This window comes from Ammospiza nelsoni, chromosome 7, assembly GCF_027579445.1.
Source record: "Ammospiza nelsoni isolate bAmmNel1 chromosome 7, bAmmNel1.pri, whole genome shotgun sequence".
Taxonomy (NCBI): domain Eukaryota; kingdom Metazoa; phylum Chordata; class Aves; order Passeriformes; family Passerellidae; genus Ammospiza; species Ammospiza nelsoni.
The window spans coordinates 32035632-32055314 of record NC_080639.1 but is presented as its reverse complement, the minus strand read 5'-3'; the positions used below and the strand labels follow the sequence as shown (position 1 = coordinate 32055314).

At 37.4% G+C, this 19683-nt stretch overlaps 1 protein-coding gene across 2 annotated transcripts in view; it reads left to right on the top strand.

Moving 5' to 3' along the window:
* Window positions 1-19683, top strand: part of DPP10 (dipeptidyl peptidase like 10) — a 245701-nt gene that overhangs the window by 199026 nt on the left and 26992 nt on the right. For both annotated transcript variants that reach the window (XM_059475956.1, XM_059475955.1), the window contains 6 exons: window positions 4715-4835; window positions 7580-7734; window positions 10151-10248; window positions 13421-13544; window positions 15678-15716; window positions 16822-16929. In XM_059475956.1, the coding sequence (XP_059331939.1) occupies window positions 4715-4835; window positions 7580-7734; window positions 10151-10248; window positions 13421-13544; window positions 15678-15716; window positions 16822-16929 (645 nt within the window). The remainder of the gene's footprint in view (window positions 1-4714; window positions 4836-7579; window positions 7735-10150; window positions 10249-13420; window positions 13545-15677; window positions 15717-16821; window positions 16930-19683) is intronic.

The following is a 19683-nucleotide window of genomic DNA, read 5'->3' as shown; positions in this document are numbered from 1 at the left end:
GGAAAGAATTCATTTAGAAGAAGGTTTATGAAAAAATGGTTTAGAGGATGCCAGATGTGGAAGAATGTGGTTTGTGCTGAGGATTAGTGCTGAGGTAGGATATTAGAGCAAGTAGGGCCTCAAATTCTTCACAGTCAGTGGAAATAAATGTGATCATATACCAAGAATTAATATCTCACTAAGCCAAAACATTCTTGCAGATGTTTTTCATTAATTGGAAAATACTTAATAAAATAATTAATGAATTTCTGTGGGGTTTTTCTCTTTTGGTTTAAGCCTTGATGTGCAAAATCTCTAAGAAACCACAAAGTCACATAACTTTGAAGGTAGTCGATTTTGACATTTATCCCCATTTACAGCAGTATTAGCTGAGGGTCTCAGCTAAAAATTGCTTTACATGTTTTAAGAATACTCATGAAAGATGGATAGAAGAAGTTAAAAAACATGTAATAATAATTTCCACATACAGCAGCATATCCTGGTTCCACTTTGTGCCTTTTTCAATTTACTTTCTTATCATTATACCTGAAAGCACTGAAAGCTTTTTGGGCACAAAGCTACTGATGTATTCTTGAGAATACCTGTCTGATACACAGTTAGCAACTCCTTTTTTAGCAGTTTGGGAAGATTCAGTAGTTGCAGTCAACATTTTAGTACTTGTGATGTAGTAAATAGACCCAAGTGTATACTAAGAAAAGCCTTTTACTATTACTTGCTCCCATATACCTGAGTGGAGAGAGATGAGCAAGGGAAATCTTGGTTTATGTGATGTTGCTCAAAACACACTATACAAGGTGATGAATTGTGTCCCCTTCCTGGAAACTTTTGGGCACATCTCCAGTTCTACTTGCTGAAGTCAGGTAAGGCACATGTGTTTGCAAGACTGTGCTCCAAGGATTTGTTTGGTTTTGTTTGTTCTAATCAATTATTTTTATTCCAGGGTCATTATTTCTTATCTACCTTGCAGTGTTGGAGAATTTCAGTCTCTCTTATAAGGAAAGTTTCTGTCTGACTTCTCTCTCAGCCACTTTCTTTCTCTTTCACTCAATTTTGAAAACCAAATTGTGGCTCATAAGTTCAACTTCCAGGTATTCTTGTACTGTAAGTAATCAGCAGGAGTAGCTCCCTTTTAAAAAATAAAAATTTCATCTAGTCTCTGTGGTTTTGAAAAAATAGATTAGGAGTAAATTTTAGCATAAAGCAGAATTGTAAGGAGGTTTTATCAGAAAACATTGGTGATTTTTAAATTGAGCAAGAAAGAGAAAAATACATGAAGCAAAGAAAAGATCTTAGGTTTTGTTCAGAAAGGGGAGGGCTTGGCATTTAAGGGCTTCCCTTCCTCTGGGGCTGGATTTTTTTTTTGCATGTTTCAGCTGAGGCATAGCTCCATTTCTACTCTTAGTTTGTCTGCTCTTGATAATTCTCATAAATTAAAGTCAGTGTTTTTCTCCTTAAGCCACTTCACATTTCACACCACCTTTAGCTACTGGCTGTTGTTCTATCTGCAAGTACAAGGCAAAAGCAACAGGATCTACTCACAATCTTGACAACAGAATTAATTTTAAGGGGTGACCTATTAAAATTTCAGTAATTTAGAGCTATGTGTAAGTATATATATATATGATAATACTTATCACATAAGTATTATACTGGGAAGAAGAATTCACAGTGAGTCTGCCTTTTGGAAATGCCTTTCTTGGCTGCAGACTGATGGGAGATTGGGCTCTGTGGGTGCACAAAGTCCTTGTGCTTAATTGAATCCACTGCCTGCATTCACTGAGAGAAGGGAGAGCCTCTCAGCCCAGGACTTAGTAGCCTTCATAGTAATGTTACCATTTCTGTTGCACCTCTGCTGCCTGTTTTGCTGCAGAAATCAACATTTGAACTCCCAAGTCGTTATTTCCAAGTGGTGAATGGGTTAAATAGTCACAGATGAGCCCTTTGGTGAGGTCAGGGGTGGAGGGGAATGCACTGCAGCCCTTTCTGCGCAGGTCAGGCTCTGTCACTGTAGGAAGGGTGCATTTCTGTCAGTGCAAACAGAAGTCCAGGGGCTTCCTCTGGAAAATGGCACATCCTGAAATACCACAAATATTCAAAATTCCAGATGAGATTAAATGCCTAACCATAATGGCGAATCTTCCTATGATGGTTTATAGGCAGGGGAAATAGATCTTTGGGAATGCTGCAGGTAGTGAGTGCAGAGCCATACTTGCCTGAGCTCCAACCACTCATCCATGTGCACTTCTGTGCAGTTTAGTTGTGTTGAGGAACATGAATGGTTGTGTTTCACAAATGGTCTGCAAAGGAACATCAATTCTTCCTTCTTAATGTTAAATTCAATAATCAGTGAGTTCAAGGCTTGCTAGGAACAGAGCTGCTGTGGGACTTTGAAGCTTTCCAAGAAATTTAAAATGTTCCAGTAGGTACATTCAAGAAAAAAAATGGGGATTTGGAGCAGCTTTCAAAGTTGAAGCAGTTTCGAAGTTGTTTCAGAAGTGACGAGGAAAGAGAGGAAACTTTGCATTATAGAGTAGACTAAGATTGAGAATGTTCAGAGGGTGACTGAGAACTGGTTTAGGATGGAGACAAAGCTGTTTTATGAAATGAGTGAGGAATAAAGATGATACAGCCACAATCAGTGGCACGCACAACTGTGAGTATCCTTCAGAGATATTTACTTAACTGGGATCTGTCAAATGGAATTAGCAATGCCTGATAAGTAGTAATAACAGGATTAAAAGCCTTCTCAGGGTTAAAAACCTTCTCAGGGTTCAGTCATAAAACAAGGAATTCTTAATCCTGTACTTTGTCACTGATCATTTGAAATGAAACTTTTCACTGCAGAGACAAGGCAGTGTGGGTATCTTCACTATTTAGAACACTAACAGCCTGAAAAGGGGGGAGAGGAGCAAAAATCAAACTCCTGATCTTCAAAAATCAATTAAAGTTGTTTTTTTTTAATTAAAGAAGTTTAAATAAAATAGAATCATTTGACCAAGTAAGCTTTTTTGGTAACCTCTTGAAAGCTGCTGTTTAAATAAGAGGGGATTGTCAGCCCTCAGTAAGAAGTTGCTTTGTAGGAAGCAATAGTTATTAGAGTGGTTCACTACTTAGTCTACCTGTAATGGAGTATCATAGCAATAGTTTTAGTTGACATAAATAACAAATACTTGGCTAAATTATTTTATAAGCAGTTAACCATGTCTTGGTTTTGCTTATATTAATTTCTTTGATGTTAGAAATAAAAGTGCATTTTTAGTGTGGAAATACACATTACAGGAAGTTCTTGTTGATGTTATTTTAAAAATCATCCAGCATTTGATACATCCAGCGTTCTCTCATGGTTGTTTTCTTTTGCTGTTGATGTTGAATGATACATCAGCTTCCCAGAAATGAAATTCTTTGTACTAATATAAAGCTCAGTATATTTTGGATTATTCAAACTGGTTCATCTATTGTTGCTTCAGATTTGAGCTCACTTCTAAGCTTTGATATCCGGCCACAAAGGACTTACTTCCAAGTCACTCTCTGTTCCCAGTAATGGTTAAAATCATTGCATTGCTCATTGAAAGTAAAAAAACCTCAGCTTTACAGCTTTCTGCAGCAGAAATCATGAAATGGCTACTGCTAAAAATCATTAGTTTGGGGACTCATAGGGAAGCCTATTTCAGATGGTAATTTAGAAGCAAAGGGAACAGCAGTAACAGTGATAATAAAACTTTGCTCTTTGGTTAGTATTTTCCCATAAGATGTGTATTCTGGAAGTATGAGAGAATGACAAATGATCAGGCTTTTTAAATAGTCTTTGGTGGAAATATATTTAGTTCCTGTTCCACTCCCTGAGACACTGTATATCATCAGTGTACAGTGCTGAAATGGTGTATCAAAAACTTCTGTTTGGCTTCTTTAGTTCTGTCACAGATGCCTTTTCTCAGTGTGAATTGAGGTGGTGCATAATCGTGCTGTTGCTTTGGTTTTGGTGTTAAGCTGTGCAAGTGCACACGTGCCCATTGTGATTTATTGCACTTTGTCATGGAACCTGGAGCTCAGCCTCACAAAATGAGTGAACTTGACACCCTTTGCAACAAAGTGAGCAGGGAAAGAGCAGACAAGGCCAATGAGGGGCAGTGAAGAAGGAGAAAGGAGGATGAGGAGCCCAGACTTGAAAAATAAAGAGCATTTATATAGTACACTTGAAGTAAAACATTGGTGTGTCAGTCAGAAGTCATCAGCAAGCTGAGAAAAGCTGGCTGCTATTTGATTTTGCTTTTCTAATGTGTTCTCACACCCTGATATAAAGCTGTAACTTATATTTATGGTGTATGTACTGTGCTGTATGTCCTTCCAGAAGTGTGTTTCATTTCACAGTTAAAAAACCAGATGAATATTTCTTTATTTATTCATTCAGCTGTTATAAAACTTGTCTCCTGTATGATTTTTAAGAATGCAATAATATTTTTTTTAACATGAATAGGAATATTTCAACTGGAAGGACAATTTCAAAAGAAGGATTTGCTTGCCTTAAGTATTAGAAGTTTGTTTAGTTTTCCCAATCTTATAATAAAAAGAAATATGAAGACAATGTTGGTGCAAACTCATGCTGAATTATTCTGTAGACTGTTCTGAGCCTGAGGAAATTATGTATTCATTGCTGAACATTCATTTATATCTACCAAAATATTGGTTTTCTCTCCATCTCTCTTACCTCATCCAGATTTATATATTTGAAAATAACATCTACTATCAGCCTGATGTAAAGAGCAGCTCATTGCGCCTGACATCCTCAGGAAAAGAAGGAATTATTTTTAATGGAATTACAGACTGGCTATATGAAGGTAAGCTGGACAAATATATCTGTTTATAAAAACAGATGCAAGGTCCTTGCACAGACCCAACAGCACAAGTCTGTTCATTGCAGAAAATGCTGAGGGTGGGTTTGTTCCTGTCCCTTCTCATTTTCCTGCAAGATTGCCTCTGTATCTGCTCATTCTTTGTATTGGCTGCTGGTTGCATAGAGCAGTGTTTTCTGAGAAAGAAGAATTCATTTCAAACTAGAATGTAGCAAATGCACTCTTGGTAGCATGTAAAAGTGAGCAGGGAAAGGACTCAGCTGGCTGCTTTTAGGGACAGCAGTGATGATCCATTTACAGTTAAAACATCCCCACAGAAAAGGGCACCCAGGTTTTAGTGGGGGGATAGCTCAGTCTGTCTTCTGCAGCCAGTACCACAGAATGTTTCTCTCTGCACCCAAAATGCTTTTAACACAATGATAAATTTAAGAGGAAAAAAAACAACAAAAAAAGGGAGCAAATTATCTAGCTTATTATAACAGCTTAAAATTATTACACATTTCATCTATACTTTCTGTGCAATCATGTATTCTATAGATAAATAGCTTGGTGTTAATTTACCTGAGGTATGAAATTTCTTGTGTGAAGAGGTTTTTTTAGGAATGGTGTTAATGCCATGCAGCATGGAACTTCACCTTAAAAAATGGTCTTTCCACACCTCCTGGCATTTCAGTAGTTGTGGGCGAACAGCTCACCATGGGTTTTTTTTTCAAATCTCTGCCCAAGTGAACTCTGAAGTTAAAATGGTAATCTGCATCCCTCAGTCTGTAAAGTGATCAGATAGTTAATCACTTCCAAGGTTTCTATTAGTGTTTTGAAATCTTTTAATGTGGCAGCATTAAAAAAAAAAAAAAAAAAGAACATTTTTTAAATGGAATATAATTTTATATGTACTTAAGAATCTTAAAATTTTACACGACAGCATGCAGGTTGAAGAATTTAAACAAATATAACTCATCAAAGTTGATGTAACATATCAAGTTTTGCTAAAACAAAGTGAAGTTAATAAGAGTTAATAATAAGTTAATAAGAAATTAATAAGAGTGACAACCAGGAGAGGCAAAAGTTCTCTCATTTGGGACTAGAAAGTTTCTGAGGTACTGTGGGAGATGATCCCAAAGCCTTCCTCATGAATCATGTCCTAAAGCCTTCTTTTAGTGAAGAATCCTTCTTTGCTCATTATTTTCCAAGTCGTTTAATCTGCAGGCAGGCAGTGAGCCCTCCTCAGCTCTGAACACCATGGAAGTCAGGGTGAGACTGCCCATGCTGGAGAAGCCCAGTGAGTGCTGGCACAGGAGCACACTGCTCCTTTCCCATTAACCTGGAGCACTGCTCCACTTTCAGCAGATTTTAACAGCATCACAAGCTGAGCAGGCTGAATATTTTCCAGGTGCAGTTGAGAGATTTTCAGTTGAATTGAGCACTCTTCCTCCTTTGACCTCATTTGTTTTCTTTTGTCTTTTCATGAGATTGTTACTAGCATTTTACCTTACAAAGCATTTGGGAATAGCTTTTCTTTGTGTGAATAACCTTGTGTAAATGCAAACAGTAATATTTTAAAGCAAACATAATTGTGGTTTTCTGCTATCTGATATTCACCATTCGTTCTCTGCTCTTCTCCTGTGTAAAAGGTTTTAGTTATCCAGCCAGGGAGAGAAGCATGACCCAGAATATATGACTTTAAATATAGATCCCAGCTTCATTTCACCTAAACTTAGATAATTCAACCCATTAAGCTGCTTCAGAACCCTCAGAATCCAATTAGCAACTTGGAGAGTCTCTATTGACAGTTTAAGTAGTTTTGTAAGGTAGGCTCTCCAATTAGGTATGCAGTTGGGCCTTTTCCCCTGGTACACTATTCTCAATTCGTTTTCCAGCCAAATTCTTCAGATTTAAATAAAAAATCCTTACTAAGCAGGCTAACATATCAAATACATAATGAAAATTCAGAGTGTTTTTATAAGTGGAAGCAGAAGACTTGTACAGGGAGAATTCAAAATTGCTCAGGAGCTGCTGGGATTCCAGGAGTTTGGGTTCTGTGCCTGTGGTTGCTTCTGATTTGTTCCTTTTGACTGTGATATACACTGACAATAAATGTAAGAAAACATTGAGTGACATTCTTGGAGAATTGGATTCATTTGGAAAGCAAATAAAATTTGGATTAAGAAAAATTTTTGGTTCAGATTTTCAGAAAGTTTTGCTCCAGAAGAACAGAACTTCCTAAGAATTAAAGCTGTCCACTACACTGAGACAAGAAAATCATAATATTGCTCTCCAAAAATGATTACATAAATATGACTGTGTGAATATCTGTATGTTATCAGGTGCCACAACTCAGAGAAATCAGATATTCTGAAATTCTGTATTAAGAGGAGAAGAAAAAAAATTGGCAATCACAAAAAATACCCCAAACCCCCAAATTATTTTAAATTATTTAAAATTTTAAGTAAACACACGTACTGGAATGCAATAGAGCTAAGCATATGTCAGTAACAATAATCTTTCACATTTAGATGATTTATTGATGTTAGTGGGAGTATGCATTTGAGGAAAATGCTCCTTCAATGTTCCTTGTTATCCAACCATTCAAGGCAGGATGATGTGAAATTACTGAAATTGCAACAGACACATTTCAAGTTGGCACAGGGAGAACAGCTTGGTGCCAGCTGAACAAGCTGGACACTGTGTGTGAATTTTTTTAAGGACTCTAAGGAAATCTGGTTTTGCAGAGGAACTTCTCCACTCCCACATTGCCCACTGGTGGTCTCCAGATGGGGAAAGACTGGCCTTCCTGACCATCAATGACTCTCTGGTGCCCAACATGGTCATTCCCAGGTTCACAGGAGGTCTGTATCCAAAGGGAAAGCAGTATCCATACCCTAAGGTAAGATAAGTGGGAATGCACCCCCCACCTCCTTTTCTGGGGTCACTGATAATATTCAGCCATGTGGAAAGAGCGTTTCCAGACAGTAACAGAGGCTGGTTTTGTTCATGATGATTTTGAGGAAATACTATTTTTTTTCAGTAGATTACCTGAAAATAAACTATTGCGTGAGGGGACAGCAGAGAAATTAATTTAAGTAATTTCATCACTGATACTTGGCTTGGTAAAATCAATCCAGCACCTCAGAGAGAAGAGTAAAGCATTTGAAGGACTGTATAGGAAAAAGATCCAGCCCCAGCTGCTCTGGAGTCAGACATTGTGTGCAGAGCTCAGGGCAAGTTCCTTCACAGATACAGAGATCTCAGTAGATTGTGCTGTTGTTAATAAATGTGACAGACTGGCATTGAATAAGAGAAGCCACAGTAACATATTTTCATGGCCATCAAAAAGGGGAAAAAAATTAGAACTGTCAGTGTTTTAGAAGATTTAGAGAAGGTTTTTTAGGTTTGTTTTGGAAAGTGAAAGAATAGCCCAATAGGAGTAATGACTGAAATCACTTCTCATTTTCTGGGGATTTTCTGGTGAGGTGCCTCCAGATCTGCTGTTTTGATCATACAGCTGATCAGTTTATCCAGCCCTTGCACAGTTTAAAAGTGTCTGGGTTCCTTTCTGACAGGTCCATCTATATGGTTCTCCTCTGGCATTTCATGGCAAATTTATTGAGAGCATTACAAAATATTCTGTTACCTTGCTATTCCTGCTACTGCCTTTGGGTGAGGAAACTTTATTCTTGATGGCTGAACAGTTAGGCTGTACCAGTGCTATGAAGCAATAACATACATTATATAAATAGAATATATTTGTGGTATGAAATAATACTCTGAAACAATAAACAATAGTAATTTTAGGGATAGTTTATATTAGTTGCATTGGCAAAATGCCTTGAGTGACAGAGCAAAGAATAAAATAGAGTATTTTTTTAGTCAGCTTTGGAAATGAGCAAGGAGTAATATTATTTCATTAGCAATTCAGCATAAAAGTGATACACAATACTAATTCAGTAATCTCGTTAATGAAGAAACATTATCTTTATTTAATGTCTCCATTTAATACAAATTTAGTTCCTCGTTAAACATCATTAATTGGTAATGAAGCTGGTGGTGTAGCAACAGAGATTACAAAAAAGATTTGGCCTTTATTATAGAGTGCAACCATCAGAGAAAATTATAGGTAGGATTAAAAAATAAAATGAAACACACATGTTTTTTGTGAGCACTGGAACATGCTTATCTGTGTCTGTGTACATGTCATACACATAGACTGTATTATTTTAAAAAGAAGTTGGTTTTTTTTTGTGGCAGTGTTATAAACACACAAATGCCACTTTCTTGTCCTCTATACCACTCAGAAATGAGTGGATACAGCATTTGGACTTTATTTTGAGATAAGCCCAAACAGGAATTTCTAACAGGAATTTGGGGCTGTATTTCAGCCTGTGAAGAGCCAAGTATACAACTTTGTCATATACAATAGTAAATCTGTTGAATCAGTGGTTTTTACCTTTTCCTTCCAGTATTAAACAGGGCTCAGCCCCACTGAGGAACACACTTCATGTTTTGTGTCCTGAGGGTGTTATATAGTGTAATTCCTGTGACATGAAACTGAAACTTGGGGATGTGGGAGCAGTAGCACATCCTTGCAGGCCTCCAGAGCCTCTCGTCCTATTTCCATTGCTTTCCCTTCATCTCAGGAGCATCCCTTAGCAACAAGCCATGTTACAGGTGAAGGATGATTCCCACCTCCCTGTAGACCCTCAGGATTTATCAGACTCTTCCCAGTGGGTATCTATCAAACTGCCATGTTATTCCCCTTTAGCCACAAGAATAATTTTGTTTCCCTGGGAGCTGGCTTGCCAAAGCAGCTGGCTCCTGGTACAGGCCAGAAATTGAGATTTTTCAGCTCAGCAACCAAGGGAAGGAAGACTGAGGGAAAATGGTAAAGAAAAAGAGAGGTGAGAGAAGAGGAATGCTATCCAAGACTGAGGTAGTGCAGCTTTTCAGAAGGAACAACAGCATCTGAAAAGGGCTTAGCTGGAGGCTGCATTTACCTGCAGATTTAGGAACTGGCTGTGTTTTGGTAGCTGACTGCCCTGAAGTGGGCAAAGCCAATTCTAGTGCTGGTCACTTGCTCTGCACAGGAAGGTGTTCCATCAGTAAAGGGTGGTGGAAGAATCACTCAATACTTCATATCTGTGTGATTCATATGGCTATGAAATTAATTTTTCAGATTTAAGATACTTGAGCTTTAATAACTTTTCATTATTTAAAGATACTGAATTATTTTAACAACTGAGTCTGCTTAGCTGTCACTGATTCAGTGCCTCTAAAACTTCTATTTTTTTTTTTCTTTTCCAAAGGCAGGTCAAACAAACCCCACAGTAAAGCTGTTTGTAGTTAATCTGTATGGACCAGCACATACCCTGGAACTGATGCCACCTGACAGCTTCAAGTCAAGGTATATAATTTCTTGGTGAAATATTTTATGGTAATTGTTCACAAAACAATCAGGATGTTAACAGTGGCCACTTATTCACAACTGATACAAACAATCTTAGGCTGGTGTAGCTCTCTTCTACATAAGTTGAAGTACTCTAATTTATTGCAGGAATAATTTAATAGTGAATTATGCCTTGCAGTTATTAGTGTCAACTGAAATGCTTACTGATTGTGTTAGTAAGAGAAATTATATTGAATGAGTTGAACATTTTGAATTATTTTCTGTCTATTGATGGGCCACTACTGAAAAACATAATAAAATCTGCTGCTGCTTGCTAACCCTTCATTCATTTAAACAGTGCTGTAAATCTGAAAGAGATTTCTTGCCATCAAGATCAGCATCTTCACTCACCTTGATGACATTAAAGTTGAACTTTAAGTGTCAGAAGGAGCAAAGAAGTAAAGCAAAAAAGCAATGTGTAAGAAAAGATCCCCAAGATAAAGATAATCTTGAAAATGTTGTTCAGATGTTATGGTTTCACTTCAGGATTTTCAGATTCATTCTGCATCCTCAGCAGATGGAAAGTAATAGTAGACTCAAATATTAATGTTAGTATCTTAAAACTTTCTTTGTCTTCTTGAAGCTGAAGCCAAATCTCTGGAGCATCTTTGCCAGTTCTTGATAAAGATATTGTTGTTGTTGATTTGATGAAAATTCTGGCTTGCTAGTGCATGAGAATGAGCAAATCTATTTAAATCTGGGGAAAAAAAAGTTAGTTTCTTCTTCATTTTAACTATTAAGGTACAATTTTCATGCAGTAAAACTTAGAAAAATTGTATATTTGTTTGTATTTTTACTATATATTGTGAATTTGACTCAGGATTTCAGTAACAGTCTTCACACTGGTCATCAATCCATATATGTCCATACATCAATATATATAGAGATATGAACAATGTGCTTTTAACAGGCTTTTCTAGAGTGAAAATCTTTGAAGTTTTCAATGACTGGGAGTTTTGGGATTTTTTTTTTCCAAAGTATTAGCTTTTTTTAGTAAACATAGCAGCTACCTTTAGAAGTCATTTTATGCAGTGTGTTTCTAACCCTTTCATTATGGAGTTATCAGTAAATAGGTCATGGGAGTATTTCAGAATTAAATCAAATGGTTCATCACATATAGTTTTAAGGACGGAAACCTTTTTAGAAATATTTATGGGTTATTTATTAAACTATTTTTAGAAGTATTTATACAGGTCATACCCATCTGCTGTTATGGAGAGATTCACTGCTGCACAGAGAAACCACAGAAATGGGAAGAGAGGGGTAAAGAGAAGGGGAAAGAGGTTCTGTTAGTTAACAAAAAAAAAGTAACATTCAGATTCTCAACTTTTCCCAAATTGTGTCTGGTGTAGGACCTTTGAAGACATAAAACTGTTTCCCTGATTTTTAGGGCATCTGGGAACTTGATGTAAGATTGAATAAATGCAATGAAAAATTCAATGAATAAATTCAATGAAAAATTAATTTTCTTCTTTTAGAGATCCTATAAAGGTGCTTGGTAATATTTCCAAAGCCCTGTTCAGGCTATTCTGATATAAAGATAGGATAACACTTGTAAATGTTGCTCCTTAAAGTTTCATTTTGTAGAAAAATTTACCACCTGCTCTGCACTGTTAATGTCACAAAGACTGACAGTCTTCCTTCAGACACATGGTTGTATTTCAAGCAATTACTGTTTCCCCCTTGGTGCTTCCATTTCATGTGTACAGTTATGTTTTCTTCAGTGAAAAACATCTTTAATATTTTGCTTCAGTCCTTTGCCCAGAATGCAATTAGTTTTTCCTCTTGCAAGTGGGGTTGTGAGGAAGCTGGAGGTGTGTACAATAAAGCCTGAGAAGCTTGGGGACACAAACTGATTGCTGTCTTGCTTGTGTCACCTGGTGTCATGGTAGATCTTGTTTAACCTCTGCATACATTTTTGCCTCTCAGTAAGACTAAACATCTGTTAAAGCAAAAAAAAAAAAAAAAAAAAAAAAAAAAAAAAAAAAAAAAAAATTAAATATTAGACTCAGAATACACTTGAAGTCCCCATTTCTATTTATCCTTCTGGTATCCAGATGTGGAGATACCTGTTTTACTAGAAGTCAGATGTGAAAGCCTAAGGAATCTGCATGCTGGCTGGCTCAGGTGTGTTCTGCAAACACAGCACCAGTGTGAGTGAAGCTGCACTGCTCTCCTGTCTCCTGCCTCTCCTGAGTGCAGCTTTGGTGCTCTGAGCTAGCAAGGAGCCTTTTGGATGTATAATTAAAAGCCTGTTGTCAAAGAGTAATGAGACCCCTATCAGTAATAGATTAAAAGCCTAATTATATTCAAGCTAAGCCCCTTGTTTGAAAGGGGGTCTGAGTTTTTTGCAGACAAGCTGACTGCACTCCAGCACATAACTCAGCTGGACTGTGAGAGCTGCCAGCAGGGGAGAAGGGAAGGAAATAGCTGGGCAGGGATGACAGAGTGCAGCAGGTCTTCTCTTAACATCCCCAGCCAGACAGCCCAGCAGGATCTTGGGAGGAAGAAGGCAAATCCTCCATAGCACCAGCCCAAGGGAAGACCATGTGCTCACCCAGGGGTGTTGAGGGACAGACAATTTGGCTCATATTATGAGTTGTTTGTTAAAACAGAAACACATTGTCAGTGAGAGGGACCTCCCTTTTATCCAGAAGTCCTGTTATAAAATACTTATTACTTTATAATTTTATAAAGTGTGCTCTAGCTGAACTCTAATATTATAGAATTTCTTTTTTTCTCTGGCAGTAAGATTGGATTATTTCGCAAAAATGTGGGTCATCTGAAGTTATTTGTTGTAGGAAAATAGTGGCTTCTGTTGGAATTCAGTGCTTGTTTCTGAGCTGCCTAGAAAGTACACAGTTCATGTGTATTTGCAAGCATATGTCTCACAGTTGGTAAAGTTTGTGTGTATATGCAAAAATTTCCCAGGGGAACATCACATTGAAGGACTGAGCCATCCCACTTGTAGGAACACAGATGCTGGACATTTGGGGTTATTTTCTCCATCCTTTAGTCAGGCAGTACAAATTCAGCATTAAAATGAACTGTATATATGGGGGTTTTTTTCCTGAAGTCTAATCTGAAATACCAATGATCTGAACATTGTGTTCTCAAATGTTTTGCTTAGGGAATATTATATCACCATGGTGAAATGGATAAGCAACACCAAGGCTGTGGTGAGATGGTTAAACAGAGCTCAGAATATCTCCATCCTTACAGTTTGTGAAACCACAACTGGAGCTTGTACCAGGGTAAGTTGTTTAGTTTTTGTGTTTTGTTTTGTTTTGTTTTTTTTCCCCCAAGGTCTCTTTTCAAGGTTTCTTCTGTATTTTGTTTTCATATTCAGAAAAAGATATTTGGAAATCAGTTTGCAGATGCAGTAGTTGCAAGCTGAATATAATTAGTCAACAGGGAGGAAATGGATGTGAGAAAATTCCAAATGTGGTGAAATGAGTTCATGCAGTTAGCAACTTTGAGTGACATTTTCAGAATTACTAAGCTTTGTTCATTCATTAGCTTCATTGGAAGCTGCAGTTGCTGAACATCATGTACTTGGGATATAGCTAGAGCAGTGACAAGCTTGTCCTCTGACAGATATTTTCAGCTGACTGCTTTCTCCTCTCTCCCCCTGCAGAGTTTTAGATCTTTCTATCTCTCACAGCTTCCATACACTTAAGGAAAAAGTGTAAAATTCTTATAACTCCTTCAAATTTGATCACAGAATTAAATAACTTTAAAAAAAAATTTGAAAGGCAACAAGGATATTTCATTTTTGAATGTAAGCCAAACTGAAATACATTTTTCTCTTTGAATCCAGGCACATTCCACCCCTGGACCCAGACTTTGACTTCTGACACTCCTGCATTACATCTCCCCATTTTCTCAGTCAATCTTGCATCTTGAATGCATTTGGCTGCTTTCCCATTCTGAGTCACAATCTCTTCCCAGAACCAGCTAAAAGTATAAATATTTTCTGTACATGCTGCTATCTGTACCAACAGATGCTCCAAAGCAGAGGGTATGATTTGGCAGTTCAAATGGTTATGAGTGATTAATGTTGGCCTCTGAGTCAAAAGGCTCCCATCAGTGTCTGCTGCTGAAGTCAGTCATATTGAAGTGTCAGAGATTATTTCCAAGCTCATCTTCTTCTTCTGCTGACTACTACAGGGTGTTTTTCCTCACTCAGAAACTGTGAATGAATCCCCAAAGTATGGATTAAGATTGTGACCATTGAGATTTGGTTCCTGTGAGCCTTCTGTCTTTTTATTAAGAAAGTTGGTCCTGAACCACTGCAGCTGCTTCTGAGAGGGAAACATTTATGTGCTCCAAGGTCAATTGGATTTGTGGGAAGTGGGTACCCAGGGAGCTGTAATCCAGGACATAATGTAAGAGACACAGACTGAGAAGTCCCACTCCAGAATGCTCACAGTGCAGCAAAGGACATTTTTAGGGGGCTGAGGAAGGATAGTGATGCACTCTCACTGTTGTGAGCACAGCCCAGGCCTGGCTCCTCCTGGAGGGTTCCTATATTGCACCCTCTGGGATAAGGTGATGCTCTTGAAATCATCAATGGATGAGGAAAGGCTAAATATTGTGAGAATTTAACATTGTATCACACCATTTGATTTCAGCTGTAAACCTATTTTCTCTCTAGGATGTTGCACATGTCCTCAGTTTCAAAAAGAAATGTATAAAACCAACTGCTGCAATAGCTACAGATTTTCATTTTTCAGGCCATATATGTACAGATTCTTCTATAGCTACTAAATTTTCATTACTTCCCTGTGACTATCACAATTTGCAACAGTTAATGTGTATTATATTTTTTTTTAATAATGTGTGTATGATATTTGGTTGTTTTGTTGGTTTGGGCTTTTTTTTTTTCAAATGACATCATGTGAAACATGAATATGAACAATAAAAAAAATAATTTGTTTTTTATTTTTTTTCTCATCACTAATGCCACACTACAAGCCATTAAGGCACAGGATTGTGATTTGAAAAGGTCTCACAATTTGAATTTGATTCTGGCTGTTTGCCCAGTGTTGATGAAGGACTAAAATATCCAGTTGTCTGATGATGCCTAGAGGTAAAAAACAAATAGAACTGCCTATGAAAAGCTTCTTGATAGCTAATCAGAAAGGACTGAAATGGGATTCTTAGTTTCCCCTGTGATGTTCTACCAAAAATCTGAATAAAGCAGCTGACTTTGTAATTAAATTATCATTTGTTTCAATGCAAGTGCCAGCAAAGAGATGAGAAGATTGTAACACAGTAGAAAAAAACCCCATTAAATACCTAGAGACCTTTTGCTGAATATGGGAAATATTTTTTATCTCTAGCTATTCCATAAAACCAATTTTTTCTTTTTTTTTTTCTTTTAGAAATATGAAATGCAGTCAGACCTGTGGCTCCCTAAACAGGTACAGTAGAAATGCTGTTTCTGGGTGTATAATGCATAATTGCTTCATTGTCATTTTTATTTAACTGTGTGTTATTTTATAAGCTAATAAAATCCTGAGACACCTCTGAGGGTTTTGGAGGCAATATTCCCTTCAGTTTCTGGCCTGTCTGGATTCAGTTCAGTAAGCATTTAGATGAACAGCTGATTAACTACCCAAGTCTGGGGTGGTGGAAGACAGACCAGATGAATCTCATTCCAGGCATGTCCTACTTACTGTGATTTGTTTCTGATTTAAAAATGATCTCGCCAAATTAAAGCAGGAGTTCAAAGATTAGAGGTCATATGGGCTATAACTGGAATGAGAAAGTAAAGTATTTCTAAATTCATACCCAGAACAATATGTTTAACTAATATGTCAGCCAATTATTCCACTTTCATAGCTTCAGAAGAACTGTCCAATAACTGGATGAAACACATTCCATTTAAACTACATTTCAGGCTTCATTTTGCAATGTGCAAATGAGAAATCATTTTAACAAAAAAACCCCAATGCTTTTATAGCAAGCCATTTCCTTTCATACTTCTGGGCAAAGCTAGACAGGGAGAGATGGTATCACATCAGGCTACAGTTTGTGGTAAAACCCTGATTCAGAATATCAATTCAATGTGCTTATTTTTTCCACACAACTTTATCAAAATCAGTGGGTGTTAAACATGTACTCAGTGAGTCCAAACCATTGAAACTTTTCTTCTCCTCCTCAGCAGTAGGAGTTATCTCTGTCTTTATTTGTATGTCTGTAAGGGACACTGTCCTGGAAAGTCTCTCTGTATTAGGAATGAGATTACCGGAGGTAACTACCAGAGGTTATTGTGAGGGAGAGTTCTGCAAGGGCTGTAATATTCTAAACACCCTTTAGGACAGAATTGCACATTGCCTGAACCATATTCAGCTTTAGCCACCACGTTTTTGTTAAACTTAACAGAATATACTTAAAACCTAAGAATGTCTTCTCCAACTGACTTCTGAGCACAGCAAAACCAAGTAGACAAAAAAATTGAGGCTGATCTTTTGTTAAGAAATGTAACGAGAGGTGTGCCAGACTAACACAATGTTACACTTACAGAACGAGGAACCTGTTTTCTCCAAGGATGGCAGTAAATTCTTCATGACAGTGCCAGTGAAGCAGGGTGGCCGTGGTGAGTTCCACCACATAGCCATGTTCATTGTGCAGGTAAGGCTCTGGTCAGGCTGTTTATGATATCCTACTGCTTGTCTAGGACTTTTAACTGAAATTCAGTTTAATCAGAACACTTGTGTCATGGTCATTTGTCCTGTCCAGCTTGCCTGTCAGCACAGTGGAATGTATTTATAACTTCTTCCAGAATAAAAACTAATTTTACCTTCTCTAAATACACTATACATGCATTCTTTTAAATAACAAATAATTTTAAACGCCTATTTAGAATCTGCTCTTACAGAACAGTAAAGGGAGGCAATACCCAAACTTAAAACTTTTGTGAAAGTTAGAGCTCTTTTATTACCCTTTGCAACATTTTTCAGTGGCTTCCATTTCCCAGGGTCATTACTTTTTCCAAAGAAGAATCTGAAAGAAGATAAATTTGCAGTGTGACTTTGAAGGTCACCAGTATGAAGTTGTGATGAACTAATAAAGGAAATTATGCCCTGGAACGGAACACTCCAAGGCATCTATTTAAATCATCAGAGCATTAATCCAGGTGCTTTAGCAGAGCCATATGACATAGAAGGGATTACCAAGGTACCCAAACATCAAAATAGCAGATTTGTGCCAGGCAGCTCTTGTTATCTGCCTTCATGACAGTGTTCTGGTATGAACATTATTAAGTCTGAAATATTTTCACAGTGCACTGCAGACAGAACAAGAACAAAAGAACTCTAATGACAGTTTAACCTGAAGAAACAAGAACAAAGGTACTCATTCACCAGAGTAAATATATCAAGAAAGAGTCAGTGAAGATAAAAGGGATCACAGCCATGTCAAATTCTATTTCCTAAAGGAAACAGTAACTCAGATGACAGACTGGTAAAGGTGTATATTATTAATATAATAATCACGTAAAAATTCACACCTGAGCAAAACCATTTAGTCAGTTGTGGTGGGTTTAGCACTGGCCAAATGCCAGTGCACCCACTAGAATATACTTCCTCATTTCCTGCTGTGAGATAGGATTAGGAGGAAGGCAAATCAAGCTCAAAACATTATTAACAGTAACTGAAAGAAAGCAGGGCTGGCCTTGTTACCTGTTTCCAGGCTGGAAGGAAATGAGAGAATTCCCAGCGTTTGTTTGTTTTAAATTGTGAATCTCACAGAGGTGAATCTGGTTTTTAATTGTCTTGTTAGCATGCTTATTCTCAAAGCTAGCAAACAACTAGTTTTGCTAGGCACAGAGGAAGCTCTCAGCAGCTCCTCACAGAAAAAATCATTTCTGTGGGTGGCTCCAATGCAAAACCAGCACATCAGTCAAGCCTTATTTTGGTATCTTTCACAGTTTGAATAAGTAGCTTTAAAATACATGAAATAATAGTGATCTGGATCTGAAAGTTCACTTGCAACATTCCCAAGGATGTTGCAGATACGATCAAGTTTGCCTTAACCTTGTAGGCTCTGACATTTCTTGCTACTGAAAAGTCCAGGAAACTTGATTCTAATTCAGGAAAATGTTTAAGCAAAGATCGAGCCCACTCCTATTCAGTAAGATAATACATGCCTACTTTTAAACACCTTTAATTCCAGCAGAATAATGTTTAAAGTCAAGCTTATGTTTCAGAATTTAGTATTCTGTTCCTTTTAGGCAGAATTAAAGCCCTGAGTACTGCACAGCTCCAAAACTAGAAAATACTTCTATTTTGCCTGCCATCAACATGAATAAACAAATCTAAATGGCATCACCAATGACAAATTTGGCTTTAAGCATGTAGCTGCTCCTGAGAAAAAGGAAATGTGATATCCCATGTGATATCAGCCATTATTCATCAGTAAGCAACATTCTGCGTGGTAATGGGGCTGATACAGAGCAGTAAAGGGCAGGAAACATGTTTATATGATGTGTTTTACACACTGCATTAATCTGATTGCCCATTATTTCTAAAGCAAACATAGAGGCATAAAAAGTATATTAAGCGTTGCACATAAAGCCCTTTGTCACATTAGATGTTTGTCACACCTTGTGAGAGCCACAGCAGCACAGCAGGTGCCCTGCAGAATTTAAAGCAGTCAGCAGATCACCAGTGCCCAGATGTTCACAGCATTTCTGGGGTGCAAAAGGGTAACTCTGGAATCTGGCACTGGGATTCTCATTCCTGCTCTGGTGCCCCTCAGTGGGGATATCAGCCCAGTGACAGAAATCAGCTTTCATGTGCAGGAAAGTTAAAACAGAGCCAATGTGGACTTGCAGGGATAAAGAAGGAAATTTTAATGGCTTGCTTTGATTTAATCACCGAGGCTGATTTCTCAATCTTACAACAAATTGTGATGTTTTTCAGGCTGCATGTCTTTGACTGCACTTCAGAAAAGCATGTGTCAATGACACAAAGCACGTTAGCAGAGACATCTAATTAAATCTTTATTCAGGGAGGAGTTACTGTCTGAAAGGTTACTGTCTTGTCATAGATTATTTACTGTATGAATGGAGAGGGCTGGATATGTGGTTTATTGTTTTCAAATGCTTTTAGTAACTTATGAAATATTGAAAAGAAACTAATCTCAAAATGGGATTGAATCATGTCTTATGTATCTAGACATTTCTTTCATGGAGCTTTGCAACTCTAGAAAATCTCTTTTTTTTCAACCACAAAATAAGAATTATAAAGTAACTTTAATGGATCAAGGGGATAACTTTCTTCAAGCTTCATAAATTATGTATTATGGCTGTAACCTTGAAAAATAGCCATGTTTATTAACGCTTGGCTACGCTTTTTATTGCTCTTTCTTGTTAGATTCTGCGAT